Source organism: Anoplolepis gracilipes, chromosome 13 (genome assembly GCF_047496725.1).
Source record: "Anoplolepis gracilipes chromosome 13, ASM4749672v1, whole genome shotgun sequence".
Taxonomy (NCBI): Eukaryota; Metazoa; Arthropoda; class Insecta; order Hymenoptera; family Formicidae; genus Anoplolepis; species Anoplolepis gracilipes.
The window spans coordinates 9,649,245-9,669,609 of NC_132982.1; the positions used below are offsets into that span (position 1 = coordinate 9,649,245).

Sequence of the window (20,365 nt, forward strand, 5' to 3'; positions counted from 1 at the left end):
CGATTGGTCGGCGCGAGCGGCGTCGGTCCGGAATGATTGCGCGGCCAGCCAATGGGCGCGACGCGCGCTACGTAACGAGACGTTTGTGATATCGAGTCGCCATATTGTGTATGCAGCGCGGGTCGGTAGCGCGTGTGTATGGGTCTTTCGTGAGAATTTTCTCTCTTGCGTCAAACGGCAGGGGTGCATGAATTCGCCTACCTGGCTAACCGGGCACATCGCGCGCGCACAATGGATCCGTCTAAATTGAAAGTGGTAGAATTGCGAGCCGCCCTGGCCGAGCGCGGTCTCGACACCAAGGGCAACAAGCCAGTGCTTGTTGAGCGGCTACGCAAGGCGCTGGAGGAGGAGGAGGAGAAGGAGGAGACGACGACACAGGAGTGTAAGTTGCGCCTGTCATGCACTGAGATCCTTCTTGCCTCGTTCCTGTCCTGATTACGTCCTATTTCATTCTCTTCTACTTCTTTGACGTATACTGGTACCACGCGTCTTACTGCTAAAGGATCTTTCTGATGATTACACTGCTGTCTCCCTGCATGAATTCGTTAACACTAAACTATAGCTAACGAGTATGATTAACGCCTTGAAATTGTGCTGAGAAATACTCTTCTATTTATATATCCAAATATAATCTCTATAGTATAATATATAATATAGTTTATACTTTGTAGTCTGCAAAGATATAAATTTTATATTAAAATATTTTTCACAGATGGTCAAGAAAGAGCTTTGTGTACAGAGAATATAGGTGACACAACTTTTAAAGAAACACAAGAAACAATTGCAGAAGCTACAAAATCTTCACAACCACCGAGGACACCTAGTAGAGCATCTAGGAGTTCTTCCATGGTTACTCCTACTAAAGTTTCTACAAGAAATGCATCAAGGACAGCTGCAAGTCCAAATTATTCAAAGCAATCTACTTCGAGTAAACTTCAGTATACTGAGAAATCATATGAAACATTAACGACAATATCAGAGGCTACTTCTGAGGAACATGTAGTACAACAACAAGAAATATCAAAATGGTCGCCTGAAAAATCTGAAGAAAAACAAGAAGATAATGTATCAAATATTCAGAACAAGGTTCATTCACCGCTATATGTAAAATCTCAAGAGGAGGAAGCGAAACATGTTAATATTTTAGAAGAGAATAAGTATGAAGCAAATGTTCTCCAAGTACCTGTGACAGTATCGTCTGAAAAAGCTAGTACAATTGCAAGTGTAGATCGACATTCTATACCTCAAGAAGAGCATGAAACAAAACAGTCTAGTATACATGAAGCTTATAAAGTTCAGCAACTATCTGCAGGAACAAAAAGTCTGGAAGAGAAAACAGAAATTAAAGAAGATATTGATGTTGATAAAATGCAACAAACTTTCAAAAAAGATATTGATTTCGAAAGTAAAACCTCAGTTGAAAAAGAAGAAGCAAATTATATAGATGATACATATAATGTTAAGAATACTGTAAACATTCCAGAAGTTGAACAACTACATGTGATACCTGATCAGGTAGACAAAACAAATAATATCGAGTTAAAAGATGAAGAAAAGACTATTAATGACGATTATACAGTACAAGATGAAGCAATGGACGTTTCAGTTAATATAGAAGATGTAGATGAAAAAACAGATAATATTCCACAAGATGAGCAGGTATATAATCTGTCTTGTAAAATATATAACTTTTTTAAAATAGATTATCTCTTGTAAATTTAATATGAAAATCAGTATTTTTAATCATTTATTTTTATTTACAAAAAAAAAAGATTATAGAAATGTCTGAAAAAAAACAAGAAGATGCAAGCAAGTTGGATGAAGAAGAATCTAATCAAAAAGAATACAATGACAGGAAAAGGAAAAGATCTTCTAGCCCAGCAGAAGTCCATCAAGCATCTCCTCAGGCATCTCCGCAGAAAGGAGAAGACGAACCAGATTTTGATGAATCAGCCATGATCTTATCTTGGTGTAAGTTCTTATAAATATATTGTGTATTCTTTTTAATCCAATTATCTTTATGATATATATATATATATGTGTGTAAATACTTTTTTGCTTTTAGATGATTCCGACTTGAATTTAGTTATTGACAAAGAAGGATTTCTCTCTGCCACACCTATGCACGGTGATTTCTGTCACATATGGGCTGGCGCAAGAGCATCTCATGGTTTTATAAATGGCAAAGTGTATTATGAAGCCAAAATTACAGAGTGTTATTCTTCTGCCACAAAAGACGAGAAATATGTGCTTAGAATTGGTTGGTCGGTTCCCTTCACATCCATGCAACTTGGCGAGACGAAATTGAGTTACGCGTATACGAGTGCCGGGCAAAAGGGCACTGACAGAAAGTTCATGGATTATGGCTCGCAATTTGGCAAGGACGACGTTGTAGGATGCTACCTCGATATGACGCCTGAAAATACCGTAGAATTGTCTTATACAGTGAACGGCAAAGATCTCGGATCCGCGTTTAGCATCTCCAAAGAAGAGCTCGGCGATAGACCTTTGTTTCCACACATTCTGAGTAAAAACTGTACGTTCGTCTGCAATTTCGGACAAGAACAGGGATGGTGCGAACAAATTCCGGCTTATACATTAGTAGGTAATGTGGAATCAAAGGACAGAATCGTCGGTCCACGTAGACCGGACGCAAAAGCACACTGCGAAGTGATAATGATGTGTGGTCTGCCTGCAACGGGAAAAACCACCTGGGCGAAAAAGCACGCGGCCGATCATCCAGATAAATTGTATAATATTTTAGCAGTCCGCAACTTGGTTGAGAAAACAGGAGTAAGTATCTGTAAAATATCAAGTTATATATACACACACACAAAATATCAGCATCAATCGTAATTCAATATTTCTAGGACGTTGCTTTATCAGATCAAGAAAAAACTTGTCGACAAAAAGTTATTATTGATAAGTGCAATCGCGCGCTCGATCAACTGATCGATGTCGCAAGTGGCAGAAGACGTAACTATATATTAGATCAGGTATTGAAAGAATATACATATTTGTGAATTAGATTGTCAAATTTAAATATATTTTTTGTAACAATATTTTGTGATACATTTTGTGACAGAAGAGGAATGTGTATTCTTCCGTACAAAGGCGTAAAATACGAAATTTCTGTGAATATCAACGAAGAGCGGTCGTTGTCTTACTAACGGATGAAGAGTACAACCAACGTTTGTCTGCACATAATGCAAACGAAGGAAACGTCTCAGAGTCTGATCTTAAGGAAATGAAAGGTATCTCTATTGTGACACACTGTATTTAATAATATAATCGACTGTGACATCAATACGGATGTGTGCATTATATTTATAAACAATATTTAATTGAAATGTTATAATTATAGCAAATTTCACTGCACCTTCAGTGGGTGAGACCTTTGGCGCAGTGGAATGGGTCGGACTCGATGAAGAGGAGGGTAAGAAGCTCATTGAGAAATACAACAAAGAGGGTAAAGAGGCCGGATTTGATCAGCAGCAACCACCAGTAACAAAACGACCGCGTATTGAAAAGACTGAGGTCAGTAACAGAGAAACACGCGATTCGCGGAACAATCGAGACACGCGAGATCATCGAAGAAATAATTGTAAGTATCTATTATTTGCAATTGTTTCCATTTATTATAAACTATGTACAGTATTACTTACATGTAATATATGTGATTAAGATCAAGACAGAAGTCGCAACCCACCTTGGCGCGGTTCTAATATGGGAGGTTGGAGAGGAGAGAGACCGCAAAGAGGTGGATATATGAGGCATACTGGTAGTTATGGACCTCCTCATACTCCATGGCGGTTACGAGGACGTGGACCCGCGATGATACGAGGGGTCGACAGAAGAGTTGGCAGTGTTGATAGGAGATCAGGAAATGACAGAAATCGATCTGTCGCACCTAGACAAGGAGGTTGGGGACCTATGAGGTAATTGACGATTATTATTATTATTTATTAATATGATCCTAATATTTCCTTAAGGATAATTACGAGTAGCCTGATGTATCATTTTGCAAAATATATTTGCATTGATTTTAGCGGGAGTTATCAAGGATCACAACAGTCCGGTTGGGGACAGCAGGACAATTGGTCGAGTAATCAAACCCAAGGTAATTGGAATCAACAAAGTAGCTGGGGTCAACAACAATGGGCAGGCGGTTGGAAAGGATATGGTCAAAGCACATACAGCCAAGCGGGATACAATCAACAAGGATATGGCAATGGTAATTGGAACAGCTGGAATCAGCAGTATTACAACAACCAGTATTGGGGCCAGCAACAACAGAGTGGTCAGACCACTGCAGCTGGCAGCCAAGCTGTAAGCAAACAATAATCCATCATCGTAAATCTTACCGAAAATGGAAACTGAATGTAAGGTATAGACATATAGAATGCTATTTTTGTTTAAACACTGAAAGTTTCAATTCCCATTGGTATTTTGTTATAATCGATATCGTGTTTCTATAATAATATATATTTTATAAATGTACATATATTTGCAGATTACAAGTGAAATGGTTGCACCAACTTCTACCAATATGGAAGCAGGATATAACTATTTGCAACAATAACAACAAAGTTTTATGTGCGAATGAATTACCTGCTCACAAAATATCGCAACCATCATGCAAGTCTCATTCACATAAATAGATAAAAGAATTTACGTCACGATTATATATATATATATATATACGTCACGGTATTGACAAGTGTTTGAATTTCTTGCGCGATACAAATGATAGAAATTTCATATATAGAATTACGTTACACATTGACATGATATATTGCGCTTTTAAAGATTCATCCCTCATGCACAAAAATACTGCTATTACGAACTGTTAAGAAGAAAACTCATTATAGCAAATGAGAAATTAACATACTAACGAGTTTCGAAAATCCTTATCGGAAACACAGGTCTAATAATCTAAGTGCATTAAAACGATAATATAACATTCGCGAGAAAAAAAATGATATAACTTTTTATCGCATCTTTCTCAAGGAATCTTAAAAAGAGGTAGGAGAAAGAGGAAGAGTACTACGTATGGGTACAAACTACATGCAAGTAGCATTAAAAGTCGAAAAAAATAGTAATTATCCTCAAAAGCTTTTGTAAATATGTACAGATCTAAAAAGAATTGTGCAGAAAATTATCAATCTATTTATACACTAAATATATATATATATATATATATATATATATATATATATATATATATATATAGATATATATATAGATATATATATATATATATATATATATATATATATATAGATATATATATATATATATATATATATACATATACATATACATATAGCGAATTTGGTTCAATTAGCACTAATAGTACATATTGAAGGTTGTTATACACGAATTAAGATAAGACATGTACATAGTACATTAATTAAGCATGAATGCTTTCTCTTTTTAAAGTTGGACATATTGGCACATTCTGTCACCCACTGAATCTGTCAAATGCTCAACATAAATTACATCACATTGGTCAGTATATTATATGTTAGACGTTTTATTAGTCACTTGTGTTTTTTTACACCTAAATAAATTAGTGTATAACAAGTTTTTTAATCTTTGCATTGCCAGGCACTGATCATTAGTGCATCCAACCAAATTCGCTGATAGTAAATCCTTACATAGCAGTGCCCTTTTAGAAAGAGAAAAAAAATTATGCAAGGAAAGACATATATATTGTATATCTAACTTTCTATACATCACCAACGATATGTATAAGAAAAAAAAAATATTGTGGCACAAATAAATTATTCTTTGACACACATTTTATACATGAAGATTTTTCATTGCACAACACGACACGCAGAACAAGGTCTCTCTTGTTACGATATTAAATTTTATTTATATTAAGCAATTTCAGATGTTTGTACCTGTATTGTATCTTCTAGTTACACGAAATACTTTTCTCGAATATCTACTATTATCTATATACGTAAATATCATCATATGTTTTTTCTTAATGCCAAAAATGAAATTTTCTATGCATCTAATTTTGCTCATCGGTCTTATAGCTATTCTATGTCCGTTACCGATTCAGTGCATTTGTTACCCTACGTACTTCCTCTGCTAGGATATAATTCAATTTCCTTACATCTTGAGAATATAAAAAGCGAACACTTGACTACGTCCGTCTGCACGGAAATTTCTTTATTTCTATCTTAACTGCATCTTGTGTGTATGTCGACGATATATTTTTATATATATATATAAATATCGTTTATATGTTTATAAACACGATGTTTATCAACATCCATCCTGAAAATATAAAAGCGAATCAATTGTTCGTATTTACATACAGATTCACGATCAGTGAATTCAACATTAATTTAGTAACGAAATAAGTGCGACCATCTGTATCTGTGTGTGTAATGCAAATTATCTTTTCATTATATCGATCGAAAGGAAATATTTGAAAAAAAATCTTGTGAACAAAACAGAAGACGATTATTCATTTCTTTTCATGAATTTGTTTAACTATAAGAGGGAGAGAAAGAGAGAGAGAGAGAGAGAGAGAGAGAGATCGATCGATCCTTTTTTTACGTTCGAAGAATGATTGTCTTATTAGATCATTTTTTCCTCCGTACATATTGTACAGTATGTGCATTGTACACTGTCTCATTAGCTCGTATAATACAATATCTCATTAGCTAGTTTTTTTTTGTTTTTTTTTTCTCCGTACATGTTGTACAGTGTGTGATGTTCCGAGCTAAAGTACTTCTGTGTGAAATTGAGAATAATTTAACAATTAAGAATAACGATACGCAAAGTTTTAGGTATAATTAAAAAATATTAAGGAAAACTATAGAGAGAGAGAGAGAGGCGAGTTATTTTTTAAGAAATAATCAAGAACTCTATATTTAACCCTACACGTAGCATATGCTAGTACCTCTGTGTTACCACATAAGTGAAGAAGAAAATAGGGCCCCACGATGTTCGTGTCGGTCGTATTATGTAATGATGATAATCAGTTAGTAATTTTTTTCTATATGATGGAAAACAAAAAAAAATTAATAATAATCTATGTAAACTCTTAATTGTTGATGCAAAAATGTACAAACTTATTCGTAAAAATAAAAAGGTTCTTCTATTTATTTCGACCTTTCACCTGCATCTTACATTTATAAGTAATGTGTAATTTTCTGCACTACATGGTTTTTTATAGACTGATGAAATCCAACACACACAGATCTATATAAAAATTATTAAATTTATACAAGTATGGTACTTTATAAAGAGAAAAGATTAACGAGCGAGAATAAAATGTAGCATCCTTATCTAAGGAAACTTTTTCACGTGTATTTGTGTTCATCAGAATACAATACAATAGTCTGTACATGCATTATATTAGCTGAAAGCTTGTCGCAACAATTGTTTTTTTTCTGATTTTTTTTATTATATCTAAATGTGCTATAATGATATTAATAATTATATGAGCAAACTCAGGAGGCACAAATCATTACAACGTTCATTGTTGTATGAATGATTAATCTGAAAAATATCACTCTAATGCATCATGTTATATTGCTTTAATATATGTATATATATGACAATTTAAATACAACGATTAATGATGTTGCAAAAACAAAATTGCTTAATAATGAAATATATATGAAAACAGCGATTTCGTGATTAAAATAATTCGAAATAAACGTAAAACGAAAGATACATTTCTAGACATGACAAAATAATAATTGGATTTCACCGATTTCTTCAGTGCGAAAATACAATAATCCCTTTATTGCAAAACAACAATTATAATCGGTTTTTCATCAAACCTTGTCAATAACATAAATTAATAAAATTATAATCGAAAAAATATATATATATATATTTTTTTTTCGCTCGCATATTTACAAATTGGACATGTTCCTTTACATGTTATGATATCGTATGAAATGTTCCGCGCGCGCGCGCGATAATATAATAATGATACATAAATTTATGCATCATAATATATAACATGACTTGAATAAAAATATTTGATTAAAAATCATTGTTACTAATTATATGCTGCTAATAATTGTTAATGCCATTATTACATAGTTCAAAATTATTTTTAAAAATATTATGTGTAATATTTTTAAATGAATACATACTCTAAAAATATAGAAGTATAATTAGTAAAATAATTTCAAATCGTTGAAAATATCGCAAAAAAAAAATATATTTGTATATGATAATAAAGACACTATGTAAAAGACTGTAATTATTGTATGCATTAGAATAAACTGTATACTCAATAATGGCCAACATATTTTTTGATATCGATACAATTATAAGTTGCATTTTGCATTATTCTTAAAGAATAAAAATAATCGAGCAAGACGCAACTGTATGTCATGGATAATATCTCATGGCAATGACATTCTGTTTTGACATATTCCTTGCGACTTAATTCCTTTTCAAGAACAGTTCACACACACTGATGTCCGTTTTATTACACCAGTTTAGAATAGAAGGCCAGCTTCAAATCTTCTTTTATTTTTGAATTACACAATATAATAAATATATTTAGTTTCACTCATTACTGACACATCGAATATATACAGATAAATAAACCCGCTTACCGCAACAAAAAATGTGTTTGAATAAAATAAATATCTCTGTGTTAATTTTATAGAAAAAAAATATATTAATAACTAAGTATTTTTTTTACTTTCGTCTTACGTCGAAATAAAAACATGATATCAAAATGTATCCAAAAATAAATCTAATGTACACAATACACACACACACACACACACACACACACACACACACACACACACACACACACACACACACACACACACACACACACACACACACACACACACACACACACACACACACACACATATATATATATATATATATATATATATATATATATATATATAATACATATATATATATATATATATATATATAATACATATATATTATATAATATATAATATACGTATATATATATATATATATGCGTAGTATATGTAATACGCAATATATGTCATACACGCAATATGTACATATATATGTGTATATATATATATATATATATATATATATAATACGTATATAATAATGTATATATGTATATATCTAATCTACAAAAAAAAGATTCATATCAAACGTATATTCACGTCAGTTCACGTCACGATATAATATGTATCTACCATACTGTGTAATGCAATAATAAATATAAAGTCCTGAATACATATGTACATATATAATTATTGCGACTTTTTTCGTCGCGCGGTCCAATATATTCTCTCAATATATATTAATCAATTAAATATAGTAAAGATATATTATATAGTAAAGATTCTCCCCCGTAAAGTGAAGAAAGTATATTACACACTTGATTCAAATAATGCATCGAGATTATGAAAAATATAATATTACCTCTGTGCAATAAAGCATTATAAATCGCATATGTAAATACACACCCTCAAATACTTGCAATTCCCACACATGGTTCTTTCCGCATTCATATCGATAACATCTATTCTTTCGACCTCCCTTGTTCTATGTAACATGTAATTTGTACACATTTAGCTATGTTGACTCTATGAAAAGAATGTACAAATGATTTTCTATACAAGTCTGCGAAATTCGCAATTATATTAGTGCAATAGCCCAACTATTGAGAGAATCCATTCTTTTCATTGGTTTCTCTCATTGAATATTCTTGAATTATAGCAAAATGAATACAGTTTACCTAGTTTGAAATACCTACAAATTGCTTATGACATGATTCTGATGTTGTTATAAATCATTAATATTTTTTACTATTAATAATTGAGAGCAAATATAAAAAGAAAAATACATTTTAAAATCATTTTCTAATCATCTATCACGAGACATATATGAAAAAGAAAATGAAAAGAAAAAAATTAAATAAAATAACAGAGATTAACCAACGATAATAATTGCCTCGCTTAAATAAACATATTATTCCTGATTATGAATATCGATATAAATTACATCAATGGACGGGCTGTACGAAGAGGAAAGATTATTCCTTTACATTCTCCTGATTGAGGGGAGGGGTGAATAACAGGAGGTAAGTATCAATTATCTTGATACGTGGTATATATACGATTATTCCGACATCATCCTTCAGTAGGTTTGCAAAATAAAACAATAAGAAAAATATTATATTATATACAAAAATTACATACATACATACATACATACATACATACATACATACATACATACATACATACATACATACATACACGCACACGCACACGCACACGCACACGCACACGCACACGCACACGCACACGCACACGCACACGCACACGCACACGCACACGCACACGCACACGCACACGCACACGCACACGCACACGCACACGCACACGCACACGCACATACATATATATATATACTATACTTTTCGACAAAATTGTCATCCAAATTGAGTCAATTATCATAGCACAGTACAAGCTTTTATGTATCTTCATTAAAGTGCCGTGCTAAGAATTGGCCAAGATTCTAGTTTGATGCCACTGTACTTTGATGAAGGATACAAGTATCTCAATTTGAATAGTTATTATGTCGAAAATTAGTACATATATATATAAGTATACGTATAACATTTTATGTATAATAAACTGTTTTTCCTATTTCTTGTTTTATTTAGCAAGTCGAAAGTTGATTTCCGAATAACCTTCATAATATCTATATATATATTTATATATAGAATCAAGTTTAGAACAATTGAAATCATTTAGCCTATTAATCTGACTGAGATTTGTAACGTACCTCTATAAATTATAATTCATATATACAGTACAATATATATATTATCGTTGTGATATTACCCACTGTCACGGATTAAGTCCGCCGGGTCTTTTCCGGTTTCGCCTGTTTCTCTCTAGAAGGAATGACAAATCCAATGGATCTTTTTTATTCGGCATTCTCTGCAGTAGATTCAACAGAATACTATTCAATCTCTTCCTCTGTTCTTCCCTCTGCGAATGAAAATGTGTAAATAATTGTGTAACAAAAATTCTTACTGACAAGAGTCTTCTTAGATTCTTTGACACGATCAATACCTGAGCGTATGATGTTACGGGCGGTGCAACTGTCAGGATCTCGCCTGATCTTCGCCTTGTCCTGTTACCACATTTATGTTCTTTACCATGCATTTTAACGTTATCGCCAGATTCTAACTTTTGATTCCCGTCTATCTCTTGATTGTTACTCTTCTTCTTATCCTTGGACATTTTGATTCCATCTAGACTATGAGGCTAAAAATAAGATATTATATTTGATGCATTTATTAAGAAGTATTAATATGAAAGTCCTTTTGACAGAATTATAATTGTACTTACCAGATAAGTGCGATAATGCTTTATACGTTGCGGGAACGTTTCAAATGCGTAAGGTTTCGTGCATACAGCATGCCTGGATCTAGCTACTTTCGTAAAAAGTCGCGCTGCGCGATCCACGCGATACTCGCACACATAAGTATGTTCGGGAGTCGAGCCAACTGGACGTCCTAAATTAAAAAACGCGTATAAAAAAGTTAATTTTCGTGCGCGCGCACGCGTGCGTCACAAGACATACATCCAATAATATAATATAATCGACAACAAAATATAATATAATATAAATATGTGTATATATATACCTTTACAGAAAGTATGTGGATCCAGTACCCAACACCGCTCGGCCACGAGATCACAAGGCACGGCCTCGTATAACGGTGCGCACACGACTTCGTTCACGTAGAATTTGCGCGTTGGCTCGTGATACGTTTCGTGAGGTCTAAGATAATGATGTCCAAACACAAATCTCTCGCCCCTATTAAATAAATTATTTAATTTTTTAAATTGATATGCAATCAACTTGGTTGATTCGTTAGTGATTAAAATAAAATTTACTCGTTATTCTTCCACAGACGTTCGATCCTGAAAATGTCCATCTGTTCATAGTCGGGCTTTTGTATAGTTTTATATGTGTGTTTGTCAGGAGTGTCCCTTAAAACATATACCGTGTCGCCCTGTCGAAGTTGCAAATCGCCCCGCAATAACGTCACATAGTACTTTTTGCCTTCTTCTTCTTCTTCTTCACCCTCTAATGGTATTTCTAGATCAACTTTGCGCGGTTGGCATCTCTCACATAGGTAAGATTCGATGCTCGTGTCAGCTTTAACGCAATCGCAATGTTGCCAAACGAGACAACGCTCGCACTGGATCATCAAACCTTCATCCCTGTATTATCATATACAAATTATCGAAATAAAAATGTATTTAAAATAACGATAAAATAAAAATAACTATATATACTTTTAACAAAAAAAAAAAAAAAAAAAAAAAAAAAAAAAAATTTCAAACTATAAAACGATAGGTATTTAGATTAATTTTTTTAAACTTTATTCTCTACATTTTTAATTTTTTTTATATACATATCAGATACTGAAAATTAATATAATTAATTTACCTGTGTAATCCGCAAATACATCTAATTACATCTTCCTCTCCGGCCGTAGATCCACGAGGTGGTAAAAAGCTCTGAGACGGCGGGGAACCTGTCGCTTCCGTTATAGCGTCTACAAAATCGGGTTTATTGCTGAGGTACAATTTCCGGAGTCTCGCTGCAGCGATTCCTATCTCAGATGTTCTGCCAAAGAATCTCACATTGTTGTCAAAGAGCCTTATCATATCGTGATCAAAGTGCTCTGCAGTCTTGTAATGACCAGTGCCAATACATTGATCTATTGTGCTCAGATCGATGGGTTCTGTTATCTTTTCATAATAATCAGACAATTTTCTCTTAGGGGGCAAATTCATGAACGGTGTGCACAATGGCTGACCATTCTCATCATTTGTCGTTGTAACGATTGTATACAAGTCTTTCAATACCTGTAAAAAAAACAAAATCAAGTACGATTAATTTATAATATATTTTTCTTCCATCAATGGTATTTATTAATTGATATGAAAAATAATATAAAAATAATATAAAGGTCCATATATACGCATCAACTGACCTTAGCTAGTTTTGCAGTCTTATGTACTTCGGGATCGTCTTGCGCCTGAGCAAGCCTACGCGTTCGTACAGTTCGCGCATTGGTGTTCGTCAATGCGGTCAACTGCGAGAAGAATGCGTCAGATTGTGCCTTCGAGTCTCCGGAACTTTTCTCCTTCGCGATACTCGCATTACCAATCTTTGTTTTCCCATTGTGCACCTGAATCTGCTGCACTGACGCCGATTTCAATCGTCGCACTTTCTCCAAATTCCTCAGCAGGAAGCAATGATGTTCGCGCGCGAAGCATCGCTGCTGATAGGACATCGGTTTCAATTGCGGCGTATTGTGCGTTAACGTTGGATCTCCTACTTTACGAGACTTGCAGATGTTTTTGGAGTTGGCCGATTGTACCGCATTCGATTTTCGAATGTTCTTCCGCGGTCTGCCCACGGATCGTCTTTCAGTAGATTCTACTTGAGATGACGGTAGAGATGGCACACTTCTAGCCACTCTTTGACTCTTTCCACCTGTCGCATAGAATTTACATTGAAATATCGAGCGCAAATTAGCAATGCATAGACACGATATTTGATTTCTATCGATTTACCTATAACTCCTCTGCAGGCACTACTGCCGCATCTACATTGCTGTCCTTCCGACGGATTGAAAAGCGCGAAATTGTAATCGTACGTTAATTCCTCCCCCGGCTTGATGTTTCTCGATGCGAATAGTGCCATTCGCGGTAGCCCGAGAACGCTCCATTTCTGCATTTCACAATTGGGCTCGCACGAATGATTTACAAACCTCCCGTCACCGCCCATGCGATGACCATCGATCACCAAGCCACCATCCAGATGCAAGCAATAATGATGTGTGTCATTGGCGTACCTGTCGTTTTTTTTTTTTAATGTACATTTCCATATTTATGTGTTACTTTTATTACAAGATCTTAAATAATATTTTTCTACTTGATTTGTATATATAAATGGAACTGTACCTGGTCGCCATTCTCGACTTAAATTCTCGTTCTGATACGACTTCGCCTACGTATTCGAGGATAAAGTCTCCAGATTTGATGGATTGTTGAGTCCTTACTCCCCATCCCTTGTCCTCTGTCATAAACCTCTGCAACCCCGGCGACCATTCGTGTTTTTGAATCTTTTGATTCTCACACTTGTCACCACAAGGACATAGTTGTGGTGAACATTCGCTGAATACCATGCGATTAATACAATCGTCTCCGCAGCCGCTCTCCGGTTTACATTCACACGCTTGCGCCTCATAGAGAGTAGTCGGTTTAACATCGTAATAAATGTTTGTCCGAATTTTTCTGCAAACAAATGCAAAGTTGTTGTGTAAAATTATATATACTTAATTTATTATATATGTATAAATTATACAGATTTGATTTATTATATGTATAAAAAATACAGTTTTAAAAATTATTTTTTAAAATTATATATTTTTTGTTCGACATTAAAAAATTTCCAACATATTGACTCACAATAATTGCTGTCTAGAATTAAAAGAAGAAAAAACATTTTACTTACTTGTAGTTCCATGATGGCACCAAATCCCGACCAGGTAGCCTTGATTGAGCGTGCAACCACAACAGATCGTACTGCAATTGAAACGGCGTCTTCTTCTGTCGCAAAAGTTTCCCAGTCGGTATAATGTTTGGCAACTGCTCGGCAGCAGTATAATGCTCGCCAGTGGGGCAGACAATAATCTTTCTCTTGGCATCAGCGTTGGCGAGCTTCTTGGATTCAAGGTCCTTCTTGTACTCGGAGAATATACTATTGTTAGCCTGTAAGTATCGTTTCTTCCATCTCGATTGTTTCTTTCGATTGTGTACGGAAAGTCCTGCGGGCTTCCTGCCAACCTCTTGATCCTCGCTGGCCACGTCGCTACTGGGTGGTGCCTCGCTCTCCGTATCGTAGCCTGCGCTTCTCAGTCTCTTTGCGCTTCTACCGTAGAGATTAGAAGGACTGGTCGAACCCCTTCTTCTTTTATGATTATTGTTGAAGCAACCAGACAATTCCATCTTGACATTAGCCGCTGCCTGAGCGCTTACGCGTTCCAATTTCCGCAAATTCTCCTCATTCAGCTCCGCGATACGTTGGCTCTGATTGTAACGCTCGAGAGATTCCTCCAACGACGCGTTCTCATCGTAGATACGACAGTCCGGTATTTTTTCGTATTTAATCGGACTCGGATAGAGCTTCTCGGACAATACGCTGCTATCAGACTCCACGAGGTCCTTGCGAACTCGCAGCTGGCCGGGACAAGATTCAACCACCTCGTCCGAGCCACTTCGACTGGATGTCTCTTGCACCGTGCTAGAATTATCCAGGTTCTTCATATCATCCCTAACGACATGTTCTCTATTATCATTATTTTCCAGTAGAACATTCTGAGTTTCTTTCTCTATCAAAGACGACTTATTGTCTTCCACATCTTCGGATATGTCCTGACTCTTGTTTATCTCGTTAGCGCCAACCGATTGAGTCGTTGATTTAGCCACCGTGGAAGAATCAACAGTGAGCTTCTTCTTCTTTTTCTTCAGAGTGGGAAAGCCCGTGCGATTGATGGCTTTTCGTCTTCGCATCTTCTTCTTCGTGAGAATCATCGCTGCGGTATTGTTCATGAGATTTGGCACACTCGAATTACCGACCTGCGCAACTTTGCTTTCCGTTAAAGTATCATCATCATCATCAAATACCGTGGATATATGTGTCTCTGAGTCGACTTTTATGTTCTTTTCCACACGAATATGCTCAATGTCCAGCTTGTCGTCCGATTGTGTTTTATCGGCCTTGATCGATTTTTCTGCCACTACTATCTTTTCTAATTTACTAGACTTTTCTGTGGCGGTTTTCGAACTTTTTTCCACTATCTTGTCGAGAATGCCGTGACTTTCGGACGGCAATTTCGTGACAGTAACACGAAGATCCTTCACGATTTTCTTTTTCCGGCGCGGTTGAACTTCCAACTGGACGATGGATTTATCTTCGTCAGGACCCTGCTTCTCAGAGGCCGCATTCTCAGATGCCGCGTCCCTCGGTCTCTTTTTAGGCGTTACTGGTATAGCCTCTTCGTCGTGAATGGAGGACGTTGAGCTGCCACCACCGTATCTCGTAATAGTGGCTTCAATTGCCTCTTCTATGTGACTTTCCGTGGAATTGGATTCATTCGCATTTGCATCTGCGCAGCTCGCGTTAGAACTCTGCGAACTATGCGGACTCGATACGTGATAATGGCGTTTCTTTAGCGGCAGCCGTTGCTCGTTCGGATTGGAACTTGTGCTCGTATTTGCGCTGCTTTTAGAATCAGCATTCGCCAATACTTTCTCTTTTTTCAAGCGCCGTTTCAACTTCTGATCGTCATTTGTGCCAACGTCACCGCCTTTCCTCTTCTTCGTGACTTTTTTTACGCGAAAGATTTGCGGTAGCTCTGAATGATTGGCAGTAGTGTTGTTTCTGCCCAAGCTACACACCCTCGCAAACTCATCAATCAGGTTCTCCATGAACTCATGAAGGGCATCTAAATCGACGTTACGTACGGGTTTCTCCGGCGGCGCCAACAGTTTCCTATGATGCTTGTGATGATGACGCTTGTGATGATGACAATGATTGTGCTGCGTCGGTTGCATCACCTTATCGGATTTATTAGACACATGCTTCACTATTTCAGTTTTTAATGCGTCGCTGACTGGCAACGAGATTAACGTCTGCACGCTTACGCCACTAGTCTCATGATTCGCCACAGTTGTTTTCTTGTTGCATTTATTCTCTTTTAAAACACGCCTGCTAACCGGTGGCACGACCTTCTTCACTAGATTCTGCTTTTTAGATACAACAACCGCCGCATTATTCCTGTTTTCTTTCGAACCCGTTCTCTTACCAATGCTCTTCTGATCTTTGGAAACTTGATGCTCGCACGTCTTCTGTCGTGTCAACGGAACCGTAGTTTTGTTAAGCACACATGTTCTATCTTGTCTGACTTTCCGGCAACTCCTGCCATCGCATTGCGGCACAAGTTTGCTCGCGGTAGATCTGCTTAGGCACTTTACTTTCATCGGGGAACTTGTCGTTCCCGTCTTCTTAATCATTGTCCTTTCCTGCGAAGGCTTCACCGGGTTACCATAACGTTTCTTCTGATACAATGTCGGTTGTTTACCTTTTGTTCTCTTGCTTGCAGGGGATACGTCCTCTTTCGCGTCCCTCGATGTAGTTGGCTTTGCGTTAGTACGTTTCCTAGCCGAAGACGCATCTTCCTTGATGCTCTTTAGAGTCGATTCCTTCGTAATTCCTTGTTTCTTCTCCGTTAATCGAGAATCAGAATTTTTTGTAGTTTTCAAAGATTCATTTTTTTCTTTCTCCGCTTTTTCAATCTTTTGGATCTTCTCGACGATCTCTGGTCTTAGACGTGGCCTACCGGGTCCGCGCGGTTGAGCGGATACCGTTTTCGCTGGCCTACCAGGTTTCCGTTTTGGAGGATACAATACTCGGTCGACATTTACCGCCGGTTTAGTAGTGACCGGGGGTTGAATCGGTGATTGGGTCGGTGCTGGAGGACTGACAGGACTAACTGCCAGATGTAGTGGACTATTGTCGACCGATTGAATGCCAGAGTCAGGCGACACGTTCGACACGCATGGATACTCGTTATCGTTGTTCATTTTTTTACCACTGCACTTGCTGCGTCTTTTTCGCGGCTCCGATAACATGGCAGTCTTTTCAACAAACTGTTGCAACAAAGTAGAACTGTACACAGGCACAGGATTTTGATCGCCGTTCTCGCTCGTGTCCGAGTCCGCGCCAAGCGACATGCGCTCAATCGCTTTCGACACTAATCGACCACTCTCGGAGTCCTCGAATCCGTCGAACGGCGTGTCCTCCTGCTCCTGCGAAGGTAAGATTGCAGTCAGATCTTCTTGATTAATTTCTTGTAGCGATGAGTGATGATGATGCTGATGTTGCTGCGACTGTTGCTGCTGCGTCTGTTGCGACGCCACGTGTCCGGTAGACGAGTCCGACTCTTCGCTACTACATTCTGAGGACTATAAGTCGAGTGTTTTTCCAAATAGTGTTTGTCTCTCCATTTAATTTACAATTATTAATTATAAGATAATTATTTACCTTATTTCCGTGATTGGTTTTAAGTTTCTTTGTAACATTTTTCTTGTTTTTTTCACATTTAATTTTCTCGGAGTCTTCCTTTTTTGGACCTTTCATGGTGATTTTTAATTTCAACGCTCCCTGCAAACACGATATAATATCTTCCTATAAAAAGTCAATATAATGAAAAACAAAAACTATTAAGATTGAAATGTATAATGTCACGTTTCTATATACTTGTTCAAAGTTGGTTTGTTGAATGGAAAACGTTTGTTCACTGTGTTCGGAAGAACAGTCTGAATTAGATCCACTATCTTCCTCTTCGTCGCCACTACTTTCGTCGTCTGACTCTGAATTAGAATCTGAATAAGAGCAACTGCCTTCGCTTCCACCAGAGCTTTCGTCGTCAGAATCAGAGTCTTCTTCGGAATCGACCGAATCTGTTCCTATAAATTTATTAAAAAGAATTATTACAATTTATTTATGCACAGCAAAGAGATTTTTAAATAACTGAGATTTCTAACTATACCATTAGGTTCAGTAGCAGGATCCCAGCTACCACCACCCTTTATGGCATCCATATCAACGGTCGAAGGGAGCTCTTTCTCTTGCTCCCCATCGTTTTCCTCCCAATTCCAATTCTGTAGTTCTAAACCCGAGGGATGGTGAATAACAGAGTTCCATCCTGAATCACCAGACATTTTTCAGCTTATCTGACATCCAGCTGGATCGAATAGAATACCATTCCTTATACTTTTGTTCACTCATCAAGCCTTTTTACAATAACAAAAAGCATATCTTCAAGCCTTGGCTTATAGAATATTTATTTGTGAATAATCGCTAATATCATTGTTGTCAAGACAGACAAGCTTAACAATTTGAAAATTTTACTGTGCTGTAAAAAGAAAAGAATATTTGAATTAGTTTAATATTAATTTTTGACAATACGTAATATCAATATTATTAGAGATATTATCTAAAAGTTATTTTATAAAATTGTGGTAAAAAAATATGTCAAGAATAATTTTTTCTAACATCTAGAATATCACTTTTATAAAAATAAACTATCATTTTGCACGTCAGTCAAAAGTTCTATTGACAACGATATATCTAAAGATGTCAAAGAGCACAAGTCTTAAATCATATCTGTCAAACGTGCAATTCTCTAACCGGGTGCGCATTTAAAAGGTAAAAAAAAAAAAACAAACAGTGAAAGTTTTATACAAATACGTCTAAATTGTTATTCGGTCAGCGTCGAGAAATTTCGTGGCCACCTTTGGTGACGCATCACGCGCAGGTAAACAAGAGATACGTAATATTTGCGCGAAATCGCAGCAGGACGCTAGCGTTGTTTCGGCTCCGCAAACGTACGGTCGCCCTGTCGATGGTCCGCGCTTTAATTACCCGCTCAATTTCGGATACGTTACCTGGCTGGTGGACGCGCCGAATATCGTCGCGTACGAATCGGCGACGATCAAACGACAGCTGTTTCCTCTCACGCGTTCGTGCGCCAGGTGTGCGTCTCTGGAAACGTCGGGCGATTTGGCGCGAAATGTCGCCTCGCCAGCCTCGATACGAGACGGTGTCGCGTCACGACGATCGCCGGGAACGCGACGACGGTGTGGCGGGAGGTCGCACGAGCGGTGACGGGACGACGGAATCGCCTTCCCACCGCGGCGAATACAACTGCAAAGTCCGATGTTTACGTCCCCTCTTGATCACAATGCGACCACAAAATGGCGTTTCACAGGCGATGATTGTTAACTCGGTTGCGCTGTCGCTCCCGGTCCGGGTTACAGCTGCGTGAGGCGCCAAACGGCCCGTTGCTCGTGCGCCAGTTATGCGCGGTCACGATATGCACCGGCCGCACGTTGCCAAGACTCTCCGCGGATTCTACCCCCGGGTACTTTACGCCGGACAGATTCGCGTGTGCGTCTCAACCGCGAGATGTGCATCAAGATTCGCAATCCGCATCGCGTTTCGCGATACTGCTGCTCGCTGCGCGCCGCGACATCAGCGTCACGAAGGCCGAATCGCGCAGCAGTGTTGCGTCGATAATGCAGGAACCGAGTCATGCGCGTCGATAACATTCCTACCTTACCGACGATACTCTGCGCGTGTCATTCGCTCCTCGCGACGCTACTGTCGCAGTGGTACATTTTAAATTTTGCCGGCGATTAGTTGAACGAGAATTGAAGAAAAAGAAGAGAATTGTAACAGTTTACAGAAAGTGGATGAA

General features: G+C 37.2%; 2 protein-coding genes across 3 annotated transcripts; one reads left to right on the forward strand and one right to left on the reverse strand.

Annotated features, from left to right (window-relative positions):
• Nucleotides 1–98: 98 nt before the first annotated feature.
• On the forward strand, nt 99–7,126 carry LOC140672368 (uncharacterized). The gene is made up of 10 exons (XM_072904464.1): nt 99–382; nt 713–1,659; nt 1,773–1,971; nt 2,066–2,793; nt 2,871–2,996; nt 3,086–3,254; nt 3,365–3,604; nt 3,686–3,938; nt 4,050–4,329; nt 4,514–7,126. The coding sequence occupies exons 1-10, from the start codon at nt 232–234 to the stop codon at nt 4,580–4,582; spliced, it is 3,162 nt and encodes a 1,053-aa protein (XP_072760565.1). The 5' UTR covers nt 99–231; the 3' UTR covers nt 4,583–7,126.
• Nucleotides 7,127–9,099: 1,973 nt separating this feature from the next.
• Nucleotides 9,100–20,093, reverse strand: Ash1 (uncharacterized). Of its 2 annotated transcripts, none has more exons than XM_072904480.1 (14): nt 19,554–20,093; nt 18,656–19,021; nt 18,364–18,572; nt 18,148–18,267; nt 14,557–18,068; nt 14,004–14,336; nt 13,614–13,894; nt 13,028–13,533; nt 12,478–12,899; nt 11,919–12,248; nt 11,666–11,838; nt 11,367–11,533; nt 11,088–11,282; nt 9,100–11,003 (listed from the first exon to the last, which is right to left on the reverse strand). In XM_072904480.1, exons 2-14 carry the CDS (start codon nt 18,825–18,827, stop codon nt 10,860–10,862), a joined length of 6,564 nt encoding a protein of 2,187 aa, XP_072760581.1. In that variant the 5' UTR covers nt 18,828–19,021; nt 19,554–20,093; the 3' UTR covers nt 9,100–10,859. The 2 variants fall into 2 exon arrangements, with proteins under 2 accessions (XP_072760581.1, XP_072760580.1); XM_072904479.1 differs by having other exon boundaries at nt 18,148–18,291.
• Between the last annotated feature and the right edge of the window lie 272 nt (nt 20,094–20,365).

Bases quoted from the DNA above. Each gene is read 5' to 3' on its own strand.
- Ash1 (XM_072904479.1), bottom strand. From the start codon at position 18,827: ATGTCTGGTGATTCAGGATGGAACTCTGTTATTCACCATCCCTCGGGT. The intron at 18,069-18,147 runs GTAAATAATTAT...CTCGACTTATAG, and splicing joins AAACCAATCACGGAAATAAG to TCCTCAGAATGTAGTAGCGA. The intron at 11,839-11,918 runs GTAAATTTTATT...TTTATTTAATAG, and splicing joins CGTCTGTGGAAGAATAACGA to GGGCGAGAGATTTGTGTTTG.
- LOC140672368 (XM_072904464.1), top strand. From the start codon at position 232: ATGGATCCGTCTAAATTGAAAGTGGTAGAATTGCGAGCCGCCCTGGCC. The intron at 1,660-1,772 runs GTATATAATCTG...CAAAAAAAAAAG, and splicing joins ATATTCCACAAGATGAGCAG to ATTATAGAAATGTCTGAAAA. The intron at 1,972-2,065 runs GTAAGTTCTTAT...TTTTGCTTTTAG, and splicing joins AGCCATGATCTTATCTTGGT to ATGATTCCGACTTGAATTTA.